The 18,251-nt window shown below is 45.1% G+C and overlaps 1 protein-coding gene across 6 annotated transcripts in view; it reads right to left on the reverse strand.

Annotated features, from left to right (window-relative positions):
- Positions 1 to 18,251, reverse strand: part of MAP4K1 (mitogen-activated protein kinase kinase kinase kinase 1) — a 165,775-nt gene that overhangs the window by 47,570 nt on the left and 99,954 nt on the right. For all 6 annotated transcript variants that reach the window (XM_063937909.1, XM_063937908.1, XM_063937907.1 and 3 more), the window contains 2 exons: positions 5,360 to 5,435; positions 5,221 to 5,282 (listed from right to left, as the gene is read on the reverse strand). In XM_063937909.1, the coding sequence (XP_063793979.1) occupies positions 5,221 to 5,282; positions 5,360 to 5,435 (138 nt within the window). The remainder of the gene's footprint in view (positions 1 to 5,220; positions 5,283 to 5,359; positions 5,436 to 18,251) is intronic.

Consider the following 18,251-nt stretch of genomic DNA (forward strand, 5'->3'; position numbering starts at 1 on the left):
AAAAGTCAACACAGGTTTTTCAGGTTTTTTTTTGTGTGTGTATGTCGACATAGGTCGACATGGACACCATATAAGTGTACCATGTCCCCTTGCATGGCTCCCTGCACTCGGCAAACTATTATATTCCCCCTCCAGGTCCACTGGGATGGTAAGGTATGAACAAGTCGGTTTCAATAAAAAAATTATGAAAAACTCATGTCGACTTTTTTGACCTGTCCACATTGTAAATGTCGGTATTTTGACCTTGTCGGTATTTTAAATATCGGTATTTGACCATGTTGGTATTTTGACCTTGTCTGTATTTTGACCGTCGGTCAATGTTTGTCAGTATTTTGATTGTAGGTAAATTGACCACATCCCATAACAAAATACTGCATTATAAATACTGCACAAACATAAGGAATATACTAACAGAGGACCAGTGGTGCAAGTAGAAATATTTTCTTAGTGGTACTGAGCGCCGAAAAATGGGTGTGGTCATGTGTTGTGTGGGGGCGTGGCCACATACTGCTAGTGGGAGTAGCTACATGACCGCCCCTTTTTGGGGGGAATTTGGAGGCAAGGCTAAAAATATACAGTAATGCCTCCAGTATAATAGAAATATATAGTGATACCTCCACTATAATATAAATATATAGTAATGCCCCCAATTTAATAACAATATATAGTAATGCCTCCATTATAACAGGAAAATACAGCCACTGTTGCACTCCCAGTAACCCTGACAAGGTGGGAGGAGCCATCATGCTGCCAAGCACCATGGTCTTGTTGCTTTGTGGCACAATATAATTGTGGTAATGGCAAAGTGTGTGGCAGGTGGTACTGAATACCCACTGCCAAATTCTTAAGGTACTCCGTACCCAAGCGTACCCACATACTTGCACCGCTGCAGAGGACCTCATCACTGAACGCACTGGATGAATAGCAAAACATGCCTTGGCTTTACATGGGTGCTCCATGATGGTACAACCAGCTATATTAAAGTGTAAGCCTTCTATCCACTCTCGGAAAAGATACCTCCAGATACTAGAAATGCACCCAGAGGCACGGAGGTGAAAACATATGAAGGGGGGCATGTTACATCAAAGTCCCACCTGCTACCACCTCTCCGATTAAATACGTTTCATTTATTTTTCTGCAATGCTGCTTGGTTTAGCCACATTTATAGATTAAATCAGTGGTTTCCAAACTTTTTTGAATCACGGCGCCCTAGAATATCAGAATTTTTTTCACGGCACCCCTAGGCCAAAAATTTCTTATTGAGAAATTTAGAAAGAAATATTACATTAAGTAGATCGCGTTTAAATGTCATCCTTAGGGTCAGTTGTGTGGTAAGGGACAAGATTTGCTTCTGTTTGGCCACATATTTTATGACTGGCAGCCACCAGCACTGGTTTTGCCTATTATATTGACCATGAATAATTTGAATTGGTCCTGGACCACCAACCCAGGGCACCCCTGCAAGTGTCCCGAGGCACCCCAGGGAGCCACGGCACACAGTTTGGGAACGTCTGGATTAAAGGAATCATACATGATCGTACATCAAAATCGCCTTTGTTACATGTGGTCCCCGTTCATTCAGAGGGAGCAACCTCTGAAACTTAGTGCTCCTTCATTGCTTTGACAGTAATACTCAAAACAGTTTCCATGTGCAGCCTTCAACACCTATTTTCATATCTACATATAAGCTTTAAAGAAGAGTCAGAACTAGCACTAGTTTTGTATAGTGTGATAAATTGGATGCGCAGCATGTTTCACAATTGTTTATTTTGTGTTTCACTGGTGAAACTGTGGTTGGAAATGTGCTTGGAATTGCAACCGGAAGGGGCAAAATGCATCCCGATTGTCAGGAACACGCTCGCACTCAGAACTACTTCCACGTCGGTCGGTCGTGAGGTTAGCATTTTGCAAATTATCCCAACACTAAAATATATCAGTCCGCCACCACCAATGGGATTAATCTAAGACGGAACCTCCAGCAGCGGACCTTCTGTTCCGCTCACAGTATACACGCTTTAAAAATTATTAGCATGTGCCTCACAAGGCCTTAGGTCTAAGAACATAGAATATCAGAACTAGCAATTGAGTTTTAATGTCAAGAATAACTTCAAAGCCTACAGTTACAAAAATGAATTACAAAGAGTATAATGATTATTTAAAAGTACACAAAGGTTACAGGCAATTTCAAAGCAAATAAAAAGGATAAAACATAGTTCATATATCTACTTGGAATTGAGCAATGTTCCTTGGAGTAAGGCTGCTCCTGATGCATCATAGCTGTTTAGCTACCTTAAGCGAATGACACAGGCTTTACAGTTTGTCTGGTTAAAAAATACTCATCCTGTCATGCTTCCTAGCTCACAGAAATGTACACACCTTTACTATCGCTGTTGCTTATACAGAAACAGCAGTGATAGCACAAATATGGGAATGCAGCAGGTGGCGTCACACCTCCTGCTGCATTACTAATCCGAACTGCATCCAAGGACGCAGTATCGGATATGCCCCGGCACCCATGAAGACCCGCAAGCTGGCCATCACAGAGGCCAGGAAATCTCTGTGCAATGACAGAGATCCCAGACCTCTTCCTTCCCCCTAATCGGCAGCGACATGCCTTTGTTTCCACAAACAGATCCCATCTCCGCCCGCCCCCAAACAACATCAGACTGTCAATCAGTGACAGTTTGATGCCGACACTGCGTCCTGTGTCGCAGGACCTGTTTGCACATGCGCACAACGGGTCCTGCGCATTCGCAAAGAACCGATCATCAATACTTTGCGCATCAGGACGGAATAACAACCGGACCTGAAGGAGGCCCAATATTTGTCTGTATTTGCTACGGTTACTGGCCCACTCCCCATAAAACTGCAAATTACTGTAATATGAAGCCACTCATCTTGGGCAGTTTATAAACTCAGTGTTTAGTACTCTACAGATATAACGATCCATATTCAGCAAGTTGTACATAGCTACAAAACTTACATCTTGAATAATGTGAACAGGGTGTGCAGGGTGCAATCGGTAATGGAGTTACAAAAAAAAAAAAATCTGTCAGACTGATGGAATAAGTTATTGTGCATGTGTAAAGCAGAGGTGAACTGTGGTGGTAAATGAGCACTGGACACCAACATACACATGACATGAAGAAGATAAGTTACAGCTGCAACAGCTGCTCACAGATCCAATTCACTTATGGCAGCAATAGCATAAAATCTCAGTCAAAGTGCCAAGTACACTCCAGAGAAGGCAGAGGCTTGCTGAGCTATGGAATCCAGTGTATGTGGGAGACAGGGACTCATGGTGTATTGTACAAACCACTCAGCGTGGGACAGCTAATTATAACAGTTTCTACATTTGGATAACTTTATTGGCATGTCCGTGTCTTCTCTGCAACTATTACTGCATACCCTAATACCCCTTTCACACCAGAAATGCAGGGGTCTTACCCGGGAATACGGTCCCTGGATCATGCAGGGACATTCCCGGGTAAAACCCCTTGCATACCGCAGTCAGTAGCCCGGCATATTGCCGGGTTGCTGACGTCAGCGGTGACGCGGCGGGGGGCGGCACAAGAGATCACATGATCTCCAAGCGCCGCCTGCTACATAAAAAGTGAACGGGAGCCGGGGCGCATTGACCCAGCTCCCGTTCACACAGACCAGGTTCCCAGGAGGATCCCGGGACCAACCCTGGTCGATTGCAGGGTTGAAATGCTGGGGCAGGAATCCCGGGATTTTGACCCTGTACCCTTTCACACCGAGAAATTTCCCGGGTTGGTGCGCGTTCATGTGAAATAACCCGGGAAATGTTGAGCTGTGTGAAAGGGGTATTAGTAACCAATGAAACTCTTGATTTGAATTCCTAGTACATGTGCTAAAATAAAATGTGATTGGTTATTAAAGTAACACCTGCTCCTCTACACTACAGGTTGAGTTTCCCCTATCCAAAATGCCTGGGACCAGAAGGATTTAGGATTTTCCCGTATTTTGGAATATCTGCATACCATAATGAGATGTGTTGGGGATGGGACCCAAGTCTGAACAAAGAATGCATTTATGTTTCATAGACACACCAGCCTGAAGGTAATTTTATACATTATGTTTAATAATTTTGTGTACATTGAAGCAAAGGTGTCACTATCTTAGATGCGCTCAAAAAAATCTGTATTGCAGAATATTCCGTATTTCAAAATTTTGGATATAGGACCCGAGGTGTAGCTAGGTTCCATGGAGCCCGGAGCAAGGGAATGTTTCGGCGCCCCCTCTCCTGTACTGGATTGGTTTCATGTTATATGCCTAAGGCGTGCAATAAAAGTATAGGGGTGTGGCTTCATGGGAAATGGGAGTGGCCACAGAATAGTACCAATTCAGATTACACCACACAGTATTGTCCGTTATTCACATTACACTACACAGTAGTACCCCTTATACACTTTATGCCCTTATACACGTTACACAACACAGTAAAGCTGCTTATACATGTTATGCCACAGTAGAGCCATTTATACGTATTATGCCATAGTAGAGCCGTTTATACACGTCACACCACAGTAGTCGCATATATACATCATGCCACAGTAGAACCGCTTATACATGTTACTCTGCAGCTTCTAATGCAGAGAGAGGTGCTGCTGCAACAGCTGGGGCAGGGAGAGGTGCTGCAGCATCAATGTAGAGAGAGATGCTGTAGCAGCCAGGGCAGAAAGAGGTGCTGGGGCAGAGAGGTGCTGCAGCAGTAGCTGGGACAGAAAGAGGTGCTGGAGCAACTGGGGCAGAGAGTGGTGTAGCAGGACAGAAGTAACCCCGCTGCACAGCTACAAGCATACAGTGAGACATATAAAGAGGACGGCAGAGCTCCGGTAAGTGCTGGCTGTCCGTGTCTCCTGCTGTCACCTCTGCCTGCCCTGTTCCCTACGTAGTATCCGAGTTAAGTCAGTGTGCACCCCCTTGCTTCTCCTCTTCTTCCTCTATGGCTGACTGTTCCTCCACCCATGGTATAGCGGGCGGAGAGGGGAAAGGGGGGGGGGGCAGGCGACGGCGCGTCCTTTAACTTTTCCGGCACCCGGAGCTCGCGCTCCACCGAAACCACCTTCGCTACACCCCTGTATAGGACACTCAGCCTGTATAAACATACACTTACAGTACACACATATGTAATGAAGTGCATATAATGAAATACAGATAAGTGAAAGGAAAAATGAGATTTATGTTGCTCGTTACCTTTGTTACAATGGGTTCTTCCATTTTCGTCTTGCGCGGGCGATTTAAATTGATCGGATTCACTGAACAGGAGAGAAGACAAATGTTACATGATATCCCAGCCTATTCCCTTATCCCAGTTCTCACCACTGCAACTTACACTGGATGTCCGTTGTGTAGCGGCTGGCTTTGGGGTGACGCTTTTTTGAAAAGATGCGGGAGAACGTTGACTGGAGCTGTCAGACAGAATTTTTTTTATTTTTATGAATGATAAATAGCTAAATATTTTCTTTAAACCCCACATCGATTTCCATGAATCAGAAACAGAAGGTCTCAATCAACATTTTGTGGTTTGGACTCCATTAGTGGGATACAAAGAGTCAGGGGCGTAACTCCCAGAGGCAATGGAGACGCCTGCCTCCGGGCTCTAAGCCCAGAAGGGGCACCTGCATTTACAGCAGTACCTGTGTGGTTCACAGCGTAATCCAAGTGTGACCGTTGCTCTTCCAATGGAGGTCTGCGGGAGTTAACGGGGTAACGTAACGATGTGTGCTTAAATTCTAAGCAGTCTGACTAGATTGCTTAGAAATAAAGCACACATCTCTCCGTGTGTATGCCCCATAGCGATAGCGATGCGCTGCCCCGCGCGGCGCTATTGGCGGTTCTAGATTGCAGGCACAATCTAGTTAGATCGCTCACTTTACTGCTGGGTGAAATGAAGGCCCCCCCACTTCCTTGCTCAGCACACATCGCGCTGTGTGCTGAGCGGGAGGAGAGATGTGTGCTGAGCGGTCTGTGCTAGATCACTCAGCACACATCGGTACATGTGTACTCCCCCTTTAATCGGCTCCCAGGAGACCTGCTAACACTTGCAATAGGGGACAGGACAGCTCCTGCCTGGTACCGCTCAGCCTGCTCTGCAGCAAGTGACGGGGCGCCCGCCCCTGCTGCTGCACTGTGAGGTGGGACCCCCGCTGATTCTGCATGCTGCAGATGGCTGTATCTCTTAACTCTAACCCTGACCCACTGTCACACCGTTTTTTAGTGGGGGGGGCACCAAAATCCAAGCTACAAAGAGTCCTATTGACAAATGGCATTGCAAACCTTAGATGAACAAACAAAAATGCCTGCGATGGGAGAGATGGCTGAAAAACTGGGAAATAAATACCCTCCTTTACATACAGAACACAGCCAATTCAGCACCTGGCCTTGTCCTCTAGTGGGGCCTGAGAAAATAATCAGGCTACCGCAATGCGGCACTGATAGCTAGCACTGGCAATCCTGGCCTTTGGGTACCAGGGCAAAATTGTCCAAATATACTTCAAGTTCTTGTGGCACTACAAGTGACAGCATACACTGATGACTCATGAGTGTGATTGCACACTATCACTTGAAGAGCCACAATGTTGCACTGTAAATGGTGCACCATTGTAATTTAATAAACATTTTCCCTATTGCCAGAATATTGCAGCAATAAATGTAATCTGTGAATGCCACAAAAATAAATAATAAACTAAAGCTCCATAGGTTCCCATGTCTCTGCAGAGCTAAGCTTACAGGTTGCAGAGTCATATCATGAGGGCGAGAAAAGATGTGCAGAGTGATACACTGGCCATATAAAGGCCGTCACACTCTCCTCTGCCACTCATGGCTGATTCAGCTGAGCAGAGCGTTTCTAGAGGCCCTTTACCCATATAAAAAAATCTTCAAACACAGAAGTCCCACGCAGGGCCGGCTAAATTATTTGGTAAGCGAATAAATACTTTAGAGCCCACCTAAGCACTTATGCGTGTGCAGAAGCCACGTGCCTGAAAAATTAAGGAGGTGTGGCCTCATTGTAAAAGCCCAGATGGAGTGCCCCTTACACATTTGCCCACTGTATAAGTGCCCCTTACACATTTGCCCACTGTATAAGTGCCCCTTACACATTTGCACACTATATAAGTTCCCCTTACACGTTTGCACACTATATAAGTGCACCTTACACATTTGCACACTATATAAGTGCCCCTTACACATTTGCCCACTGTATAAGTGCCCCTTACACATTTCCAGCAAATTTTTGGAAGGTATACCACCCTGGGGAATGGGGGAAAAAACAATAATATAGTGCAGTCACTTATTCAAAAGACTTCAGTGTCGTTCCATCAGTTGACGGTATGCTTGATTTCAATTCAGAAAGATGCAGTGCATGAAATAAAGAAAAAAAATATATAGTGTAACACAGTTTTAAGTGAACAAAAAAATTCCTTGTGATTATATGACGTAATATAACTCTGTATGTGATGTTATATCCAATATTAGCCAAGGCGTACCCCACTCACTATATGAATGATGCAAAATAAGCACATCAAGGTATCTTTAATCAATGAAGAATGGCGTACCCCACTCACAATGTCATGAATGGCTTGAAGCTCATCAAGGTATCTTTCTTGTGGGATTTGGGACTTGTCTTCCGACCCAGATTATTTTGATCCACGTATACCCAAAACAAACAAGAACAAATTTCCCAATGTATAGTAGAGCTTTCAAAAGCATATGGGATGCACAATGACTTTAAGATAACGTACTTAGAATCAATATCTCAAATTTAAAATGAATAAGCGTACCCCACTCACAAGAATGGAGTGATTTCTATACACATCAAGGTATCTTTTAAAATCTTGTATTCAGAGGTATAGAATGCGTACCCTACTCACAGAATTATGCGAGATTTGCAAAGCCCATCAAGGTTTCTTTCATTTTCAATTTCCTCTCAAGAAAAAGGCTGGATATTCTTAAAAACCGTAAAAATGTATTGTACAAAAAGCCCCAAACGGTAGGGGAAAGTTCCAATAAGACAGTAAATACAATAAAAGTCCAAAAAAACAAAACAACAAAATTAAAAACATAAACCATCCATGCTGAAACTCTGTGGGTATATCTCCAAAAAACAATAATTTCCTCAAGAGATTACCTGATCCAGAGTTCAGCTGTGTTTCGTGGATGGAAGAAAAAAAGCTGGCTGTCCACACTCCTGTTTGTCAGTCAATGCATTTTGGTCTAAATGACCTTTTTCAAGACATGGGTGGAGTGTAGGATACCCAGCTATTTAAATGGTGAACAGCCAATCACATTTCAAAAGGAAGTGACCTCATTTTGATTCAATACTTAATTCATATGTTTTTAAAAATACATTCACATAGCACACAATCGTAATTACAGATAATACAGTGTATTTATGTTAGGGTCTCCTGCCCTGTGCTGCCACGTCGTCATGGCAACCGGGAGACAAGTGCTAGCGGAGTAACCTGAGCGCAGCTGATACTCCGGTTCGGGTCTTTTGCTGTGCAGTGGTTACAGGCATGGGATCCGGTGCTGGTTTTTGTGCTCACAGTCTGTGAGGTCTGAGGGGGGCGTGGACAGCACCTGCTTTATAAGGCCTCTTCTCAGATTAAGCAGATGCTGCTGAATCTTTGTTGGTTAGTCAGTTCCTGAAAGTTAGCCAGTACTGTGTAGCTTTGTATTTTGTTATTGCTTACTGCAAATAGGCCTGGGCATTTGGTACTACACTCTGCCAATCCAGACCTAGCAGTAAGACTGGAGTCAGTCGTTTAGCCTGCTGAGGTTCTTTTGCTATTCTGTGAACCCAGCAGGTTTGTGGCTGTACTTTCAGACCTGCCTGCATAATCCTCTCTCACTGTGCAGGGCGTCCATGTGTCAGTTTAGTGGCAGTAAGCAGAACCTGGGCCCTGCAAGTGAGAATTAGGATTGTGGAGACTCTCCTTGTGTCTATTATTCCATCTCTGACCAAGGAGTTTACTGCCACACCCGTTGGTAACCCTTTAGGGTTTTGCTGTTGCCCTTAGCAACAGCATTTCGGGTTCTCTACGTATTAAAACACAACATCTTGCTTTTTCCATCTGAGCATTTCTAATACTAGGGAGACACCCAGTTTCTTAGCCTCTGGGCTTCTCTGTTCACTCTGTGTTGGTTTTGTTACCCTATCACCTTCTGTGTACGTTATGTCATATTTCCCAGTCTGTCTGTGAGTTCATTTGTTTTGCATCCCTCTCTGTTCAGACACCAGTACATTCCTGCAGGCACTGGTGTGTATAACAGTTCAAACACCAGTACATTCCTGCAGGCACTGGTGTGCATAACATATTCAGCAGCCCAATACTCCTGTTGAAATTTTGTGGGAATATGGAGCATACCCCTCAAAATACGTTGCAACAGGTGGTCGATCAGGTGCAGGTCCTGACTCGTCAATTTAATGATTTGTCCATTAAAATGCACACCTCCCAGGCCGCTGGCGGAGCTCCCGCAGCAGCAGCACCTTCAGGGGTTAAGGAGCCGAAAGTAAATCTTCCGGATCGTTTTTCTGGAGATCGCTCGCAGTTCTTTTGTTTCAAGGAGAGCTGCAAGTTATATTTCCAGCTTAGGCCTCAGTCTTCTGGGTCAGAGATTCAGCGGGTGGGCATAGTGATTTCCTTGCTACAAGGAGACCCACAGGTCTGGGCATATGGGTTGCAGCCTGACTGTCCGTCGCTTAAAAGTGTTGATGCTTTTTTTACGGCACTGGGCATGTTGTATGATGACCCTGACAAGACGGCCTCAGCCGAGGCTCAGATTTCAATCCTTAAGCAAGGGCGAAGGCCAGTTGAGGTTTACTGTACGGAGTTTCGGAGGTTGGCCCATGATACCCAGTGGAATGACCCAGCCCTGAGACACCAGTACCGAAGAGGTCTTTCTAACCAGATAAAAGACCAACTGGTACAATATCCCTTGCCTGATAGCTTGGATCAGCTCATGCAGTTATCCATCCGGGTGGATAGACGGCTGAGAGAGCGTAGGCTTGAAAGGGAGACCGAGGTTTCCTTCTTTCCCAAGGGAACCTCAGACTTTGAGGAATTTTCCGAGGAGCCTATGCAGATTGGGGCTACCCGCCTCTCCTCGCGTGAGAAGACGCGGAGGAGACAGCAGGGGTTGTGTTTGTACTGTGGGAATAAGGGTCATGTGGTAGTATCATGCCCAGAAAAGCCAGAAAACTTCAGGGCCTGAGGGTGATGGGAAATATCCTGTCAGGCCAGAAGTCAGAATTTCCCAAGAAGACTTTTATCATTCCGGTGACCTTGAAGATCCTCGGTCAAACTGTCAAGACTGAGGCCTTTGTGGACAGTGGGGCCGACGGGGTTTTTATGGACCGCCAATTCGCCCTGAAACACTCTGTTTCCTTAGTACCCTTGGCGTCGGAAATTGAGATTTGTGGGTTAAACGGGGAACCATTATCCCAGGGTAAAATTACCTCTTGCACTAGCCAGATTTCTTTGTTTATTGGAGCCACACACTCTGAAAAATTGTCCTTTTATGTGACTGTCTGTACTTTTGCCCCATTGGTGTTACCCTGGTTAAGGGCCCACAATCCTCAATTTGACTGGGTCTCTGGGGAGATTCTTAGTTGGGGTACTGATTGTTTCAGGAGTTGCTTGAGCCTTCCAGTCAGGCTCTCGCAGCTAAGTTTGCCAGGATTGCCAGGGTGTTATGCAGATTTTGCGGACGTGTTCTCCAAAAAAGTTGCAGAGGTACTACCTCCCCATCGCCCCTATGACTGTGCCATTGATTTGTTGCCGAATGCTAAGCTTCCCAAGAGCAGGTTGTACTCCCTGTCACGTCCTGAGACTCAGGCTATGGCAGAGTACATTCAGGAGAACTTGGCTAAAGGATTTATCAGACCTTCACAGTCTCCAGTTGGGTCGGGGTTCTTCTTCGTGGGTAAAAAGGACGGTTCATTGCAACCCTGCATCGACTTCAGGGAATTGAACCGTATCACGATTAAAAACTCATACCCACTGCCTCTCATTTCGGTCTTGTTTGACCAGCTTCGTACTGCCACCATTTTTTCTAAGATTGACCTACGCGGTGCGTACAATCTAATCCGAATAAGAGAGGGGGATGAATGGAAGACTGCCTTTAATACCCACTCAGGGCATTATGAATATTTGGTGATGCCTTTTGGGCTCTGTAATGCCCCGGCAGTCTTCCAGGATTTCATGAACGATGTGCTCAGGGAATATTTGGATAGATTCTTAGTTGTATACTTAGATGACATCCTAATCTTCTCCCATTCCCTGGAGGAACATCGGAAGCATGTACGCTTAGTCCTCCAGAAACTCAGAGACCACCGGCTTGGGGCGAAGCTGGAGAAGTGCGAATTTGAAGTTCAGCAAATCGCATTTCTAGGATATATTATCTCCCCAGAAGGTTTCCAAATGGAGGGTTCCAAGGTACAGGCAGTCCTGGATTGGGTGCAGCCCACTAGTTTGAAGGCGCTTCAGCGTTTCCTGGGCTTTGCAAATTTTTATAGACGATTTATCGCTGGATTTTCATCTATAGTGGCGCCCTTGGTGGCACTCACTAAGAAAGGGGCGGATGTTGCTCACTGGTCTCGTGAGGCCAAAGCGGCTTTTGCCCGTCTCAAAAGGGCATTTGTCTCGGCCAAGGTGCTGCGACACCCAGATCCAGAGCGTCCTTTTGTGGTGGAGGTGGATGCCTCTGAGATGGGTATTGGGGCAGTGCTCTCTCAGATGGGAGTGTCTGATAATCGCCTTCATCCCTGTGCTTACTTTTCCCATAAATTTTCGCCTGCCGAGATGAATTATGACGTGGGTAACCGGGAATTGTTGGCTATTAAGGATGCACTCGAGGAGTGGAGACACTGGCTTGAGGGGGCTAAGTTTGTGGTCTCAATTCTCACCGACCATAAGAATTTGGCATATTTAGAGTCAGCGAAGCGTCTCAATGCCAGGCAGGCACGATGGGCTTTGTTTTTTGCTCGCTTTAATTTTTTGATAACATATCGCCCTGGGTCAAAAAACATCAAGGCTGATGCGCTCTCGCGGAGTTTTGCTCCAATCCAGGAGACCACCGAGGAGCCGTTGCCCATTGTGTCCCCATCATGTATTAAAGTGGGCATTACCCAGGACCTCTTGTCATTAGTCCTTAGAGCACAGGAGCAGGCTCCTCCAGACCTTCCGGTAGGTCTTTTGTTTGTGCCTCCTAGGTTAAGACAGCGAGTGTTCCTGGAATTCCATGCCAAGAAGTCGGCAGGTCACCCGGGTATTGCCAGAACTCAGGAGTTGCTATCTAGGGCGGTGTGGTGGCCCTCGGTGGCTAAGGATGTGGATCAGTGGGTTCGGGCATGTGACATCTGTGCCCGAAATAAGACTCCTAGAGGGGTTCCTGTTGGTCCATTACATCCACTCTCTATTCCATCTAAGCCATGGACCCACATTTCAATGGATTTTGTTGTGGACTTGCCCAAATCCTCTGGGATGACAGCCATCTGGGTTGTCGTTGACAGGTTTTCGAAGATGGCGCACTTCGTTCCACTGGTTGGGCTGCCATCGGCCAGACGCCTGTCTGAATTATTTATGCTGCATGTTGTGCGCCTCCACGGGTTGCCACTTGATGTGGTCTCTGACCGCGGATCCCAGTTTGTGGCCAAATTCTGGAGGGCATTTTGTTCCGATCTCCAGATTTCTGTCAGCTTGTCGTCAGGCTACCATCCGCAGTCTAATGGGCAGACTGAAAGGGTTAACCAGACCTTGGAGCAGTTCCTCAGGTGTTATGTCTCCAAGTGTCAGACTGACTGGGTTGCTCATCTGTCAATGGCGGAGTTTGCCTATAACAACGCGGCTCACTCTGCTACAGGGATCTCTCCCTTCCTTTGTATGTATGGGCATCATCCTAAGGCCAATTCTTTTGACCCCCTGGACTCCACGCCTGGTGGTTCCTCTGTCGTTTCGGTCCTTAGAGGTATTTGGAGGAAAGTGAAGAAAGCCCTTGTGTCTGTGTCATTAGTGACCAAAAGGGTTTTTGATAAGCGGAAAAGACCCTGCAGCTTCAAATTAGGAGACTTCGTCTGGTTGTCTACCAAGAATTTGAAGTTGAAACAGCCATCTCATAAGTTAGGCCCCCGGTTCATCGGCCCTTATAAGATCACCAGGGTTATCAATCCGGTGGCATTTCAGTTAGATCTGCCCCGTTCTTTGGGTATCAATAAAACATTTCATTGTTCCCTTTTAAAACGGGCGATTAGTAATCCTTCTTCCAGAGGAAGACCTTCCCCTCTTCTGATACGTGGCCAGAGGGAGTTTGTTGTTGAAAGGATTCTTGACTCCAAGATGGTTCGGGGTCGGCTGTCATTTTTGGTGCACTGGAAGGGGTATGGCCCGGAGGAGCGGTCGTGGGTGCGCAGTTGTGATCTTCATGCCCCCAGACTGATACGCTCTTTCTTCTCGCAGTTCCCCGATAAACCCGGTGGTAGGGGTTCTTTGACCCCTCGTCAGAGGGGGGGTACTGTTAGGGTCTCCTGCCCTGTGCTGCCACATCGTCATGGCAACCGGGAGACAAGTGCTAGCGGAGTAACCTGAGCGCAGCTGATACTCCGGTTCGGGTCTTTTGCTGTGCAGTGGTTACAGGCATGGGATCCGGTGCTGGTTTTTGTGCTCACAGTCTGTGAGGTCTGAGGGGGGCGTGGACAGCACCTGCTTTATAAGGCCTCTTCTCAGATTAAGCAGATGCTGCTGAATCTTTGTTGGTTAGTCAGTTCCTGAAAGTTAGCCAGTACTGTGTAGCTTTGTATTTTGTTATTGCTTACTGCAAATAGGCCTGGGCATTTGGTACTACACTCTGCCAATCCAGACCTAGCAGTAAGACTGGAGTCAGTCGTTTAGCCTGCTGAGGTTCTTTTGCTATTCTGTGAACCCAGCAGGTTTGTGGCTGTACTTTCAGACCTGCCTGCATAATCCTCTCTCACTGTGCAGGGCGTCCATGTGTCAGTTTAGTGGCAGTAAGCTGAACCTGGGCCCTGCAAGTGAGAATTAGGATTGTGGAGACTCTCCTTGTGTCTATTATTCCATCTCTGACCAAGGAGTTTACTGCCACACCCGTTGGTAACCCTTTAGGGTTTTGCTGTTGCCCTTAGCAACAGCATTTCGGGTTCTCTACGTATTAAAACACAACATCTTGCTTTTTCCATCTGAGCATTTCTAATACTAGGGAGACACCCAGTTTCTTAGCCTCTGGGCTTCTCTGTTCACTCTGTGTTGGTTTTGTTACCCTATCACCTTCTGTGTACGTTATGTCATATTTCCCAGTCTGTCTGTGAGTTCATTTGTTTTGCATCCCTCTCTGTTCAGACACCAGTACATTCCTGCAGGCACTGGTGTGTATAACAGTTCAAACACCAGTACATTCCTGCAGGCACTGGTGTGCATAACAATTTATAAGCCTCTGTATACATGAACTGAGGCTTACAGTACAAAACTTTACAATTTCTCTACTTGTAAACACTTTCTCGGCTGGTTGCCATGGTTACAGGTCACCGCTGTATACAAGGGGCACTGTAGATATGATCACACTCTATATATGTTTAATTTAATAATACAAAACGGCCCCCATAGAACATGCCATCTTAGTAGCCTTCTTTAAAACTTTCCTATTATCTAAGAAGGGAATTAAATCTAAATCCGTCCGCGTTGTCATGGGAACCAGCCCGGAAATGACATTTGCGGAGAGGACTTTCTGCGGCCTATGAACGAGTGCTGTGTCCGAGCCCGGGATCCTCCCACTAAAAAAGTTGCTCCTACTTGTCCAATAGTACCCGCGTCGTCATGGAAACCACACCCGGAAGTGACGTCTGTGACGTGGACCTCTTCACATCCAGGTCCAAGGGTGTGGATACAGTGCGTGTGCGGCATTGAAGTTACTCCCCCGGATGTGTCGCTTCCAACTAGATGACTCTATCTGGAACGCACTCCCGGAAGTAACCGCCGTGAACCGCACACATCGGCCACATAGAGGCCCACTTAGGGGCACATGATGATAATTGTGAAACACCACAATTCCCCGGAATGTAACCATGGCAACCATCTGTAACAGTCTATTTCTTTCTATACTAGACAAAAAGAGAAAAAGGAAAAATTGTTTAGTAAAGTAAATACCACATCTTTCCAGTGACTTTAAATTTCAATACAGACAACTTCACCAGTGACTTTGAATTTCAATAAAGGCAACTTCACCCATATATATCTATTATAGAAACCACTTTAATTCGAAGTCGCTGTTAAGACCCCCAGGTATTAGTGTTTTACATTTGTAAATGTAAGACATTTCTGATTTTGCTAATTGTGTGGCGCTGTCTCTATATCTTTTACTGGGTTTGATTGCCTTTATTCCACAGAAACTAGAGATCTCTGAAAGAGAGCAATTATGATTACTTTTAAAATGAGATGAAAGGGCATGGGTATCGACCCCTTTTTTTATATTTCGTGTGTGTTCCCCTAAGCGAACTTTTAGTGCACGCGATGTTCTCCCAATGTAATGTTTGTTACATTTACATTGAATCACATATATTACATTTTTTGTATTACAAGTTATGAATTCTTTTATTTTAATTTCCGTGCCATTGATGTTTATCGACTCTATTTTTTTATGACCTCCGCCTGGGATATTTTTACAGCCTATGCAGTCACCGCATCTATAAAAACCAGTAGAAGTAATGGATGATTTGGATAATGAAGGAGCATACATACTTGACACCAAAGAAGATTTGAGATTAGGGGCCCTTCTATATATACACCGGGTTTTCTCAGGCAATAGAGGACCCAGGATCGTATCCTTTTTTAAGATATGCCAATGCTTTCGCAGTATCTTTTCCACACCTTTGTGTTCTTTGGTATATTGCATAATGAATTCAAATTCTGAGTTGCCCTTAGATTTCGTTTTTTTTAAAGGAATAGTGCTTTCACCAGTTTTTGCCAGTTCACATGCCCTTTCTATCTCATTTTTATTATATCCACTTTTAAGAAACTGATTACTCATGATCGTAGCCTGTTCAACATACTGATTCTTTCAAACAGTTTCTGTGCAAATGCTTGAACTGTCCTTTGGGAATGGAACTTAACCAGTTATCATGGTGGCAGCTAGAAATGGGAATATAACTCCCCGAATCTGTGGGTTTAGTAAAAAATTTTAATTGTATAATGTTGTCTTCAATGTACACTGTTATATCAAGAAAATTAATCATCGAATCCTGGATGTCAAAAGTAAGAATAATATTTTTGATATTGTCATTTAATGAATTGCAAAAAGTATTAAGGGTTTCTCTCCCCCCTCTCCACACGAAGAATATATCGTCGATATATCTAGCGTAGGACACCAGGCTTGCTCCATGTGGGTTGTGGGTCCAGATGTTCTCTAGCTCCCACAACCCCAGAAACAAATTGACATAACTTGGAGTGAACCTGGTGCCCATCGCTGTGCCCTTTCTTTGTAGGAAAAAATCATCCTGTAATATGAACATAATGCCCTCTATCATGATATACTATAGTAGCTTACTGTAGCAGTCTGCGGTGCTGCTGAGCTGACTGTGTCCAGCAGGTCCGTCATCAGTCATTACATAATAAATATATATACCTGTCCGGCTGCAGTACTAGTGATATTATATATATATATATATTGATTTCATCTCATTATCATCCAGTCTATATTAGCAGCAGACACAGTACGGTAGTCCACGGCTGTAGCTACCTCTGTGTCGGCAGTCGCTCGTCCATCCATAATTGTATACCACCTACCCGTGGTTTTTTTTTCTTCTTTCTTCTTTATACATACTACTATAGTAGCTGACTGTAGCAGTCTGCGGTGCTGCTGAGCTGACAGTGTCCAGCAGGTCCGTCATCAGTCATTACATAATAAATATATCTACCTGTCCGGCTGCAGTACTAGTGTGATATAATATATATTGATTTCATCTCATTATCATCCAGTCTATATTAGCAGCAGACACAGTACGGTAGTCCACGGCTGTAGCTACCTCTGTGTCGGCAGTCGCTCGTCCATCCATAATTGTATACCACCTACCCGTGTTTTTTTTTTTCTTTCTTCTTTATACATACTACTATAGTAGCTTACTGTAGCAGTCTGCGGTGCTGCTGAGCTGACAGTGTCCAGCAGGTCCGTCATCAGTCATTACATAATAAATATATATACCTGTCCGGCTGCAGTACTAGTGATATTATATATATATATATTGATTTCATCTCATTATCATCCAGTCTATATTAGTAGCAGACACAGTACGGTAGTCCACGGCTGTAGCTACCTCTGTGTCGGCAGTCGCTCGTCCATCCATAATTGTATACCACCTACCCGTGTTTTTTTTTTTCTTTCTTCTTTATACATACTACTATAGTAGCTTACTGTAGCAGTCTGCGGTGCTGCTGAGCTGACAGTGTCCAGCAGGTCCGTCATCAGTCATTACATAATAAATATATATACCTGTCCGGCTGCAGTACTAGTGATATTATATATATATATATATATATTAATTTCATCTCCTTATCATCCAGTCTATATTAGCAGCAGACACAGTACGGTAGTCCACGGCTGTAGCTACCTCTGTGTCGGCAGTCGCTCGTCCATCCATAAGTATACTAGTATCCATCCATCTCCATTGTTTACCTGAGGTGCCTTTTAGTTGTGCCTATTAAAATATGGAGAACAAAAATGTTGAGGTTCCAAAATTAGGGAAAGATCAAGATCCACTTCCACCTCGTGCTGAAGCTGCTGCCACTAGTCATGGCCGAGACGATGAAATGCCAGCAACGTCGTCTGCCAAGGCCGATGCCCAATGTCATAGTACAGAGCATGTAAAATCCAAAACACCAAATATCAGTAAAAAAAGGACTCCAAAATCTAAAATAAAATTGTCGGAGGAGAAGCGTAAACTTGCCAATATGCCATTTACCACACGGAGTGGCAAGGAACGGCTGAGGCCCTGGCCTATGTTCATGGCTAGTGGTTCAGCTTCACATGAGGATGGAAGCACTCAGCCTCTCGCTAGAAAAATGAAAAGACTCAAGCTGGCAAAAGCACCGCAAAGAACTGTGCGTTCTTCGAAATCCCAAATCCACAAGGAGAGTCCAATTGTGTCGGTTGCGATGCCTGACCTTCCCAACACTGGACGTGAAGAGCATGCGCCTTCCACCATTTGCACGCCCCCTGCA

This window comes from Pseudophryne corroboree, chromosome 8 (assembly GCF_028390025.1).
Source record: "Pseudophryne corroboree isolate aPseCor3 chromosome 8, aPseCor3.hap2, whole genome shotgun sequence".
In the NCBI taxonomy this organism is placed as follows: Eukaryota; Metazoa; Chordata; class Amphibia; order Anura; family Myobatrachidae; genus Pseudophryne; species Pseudophryne corroboree.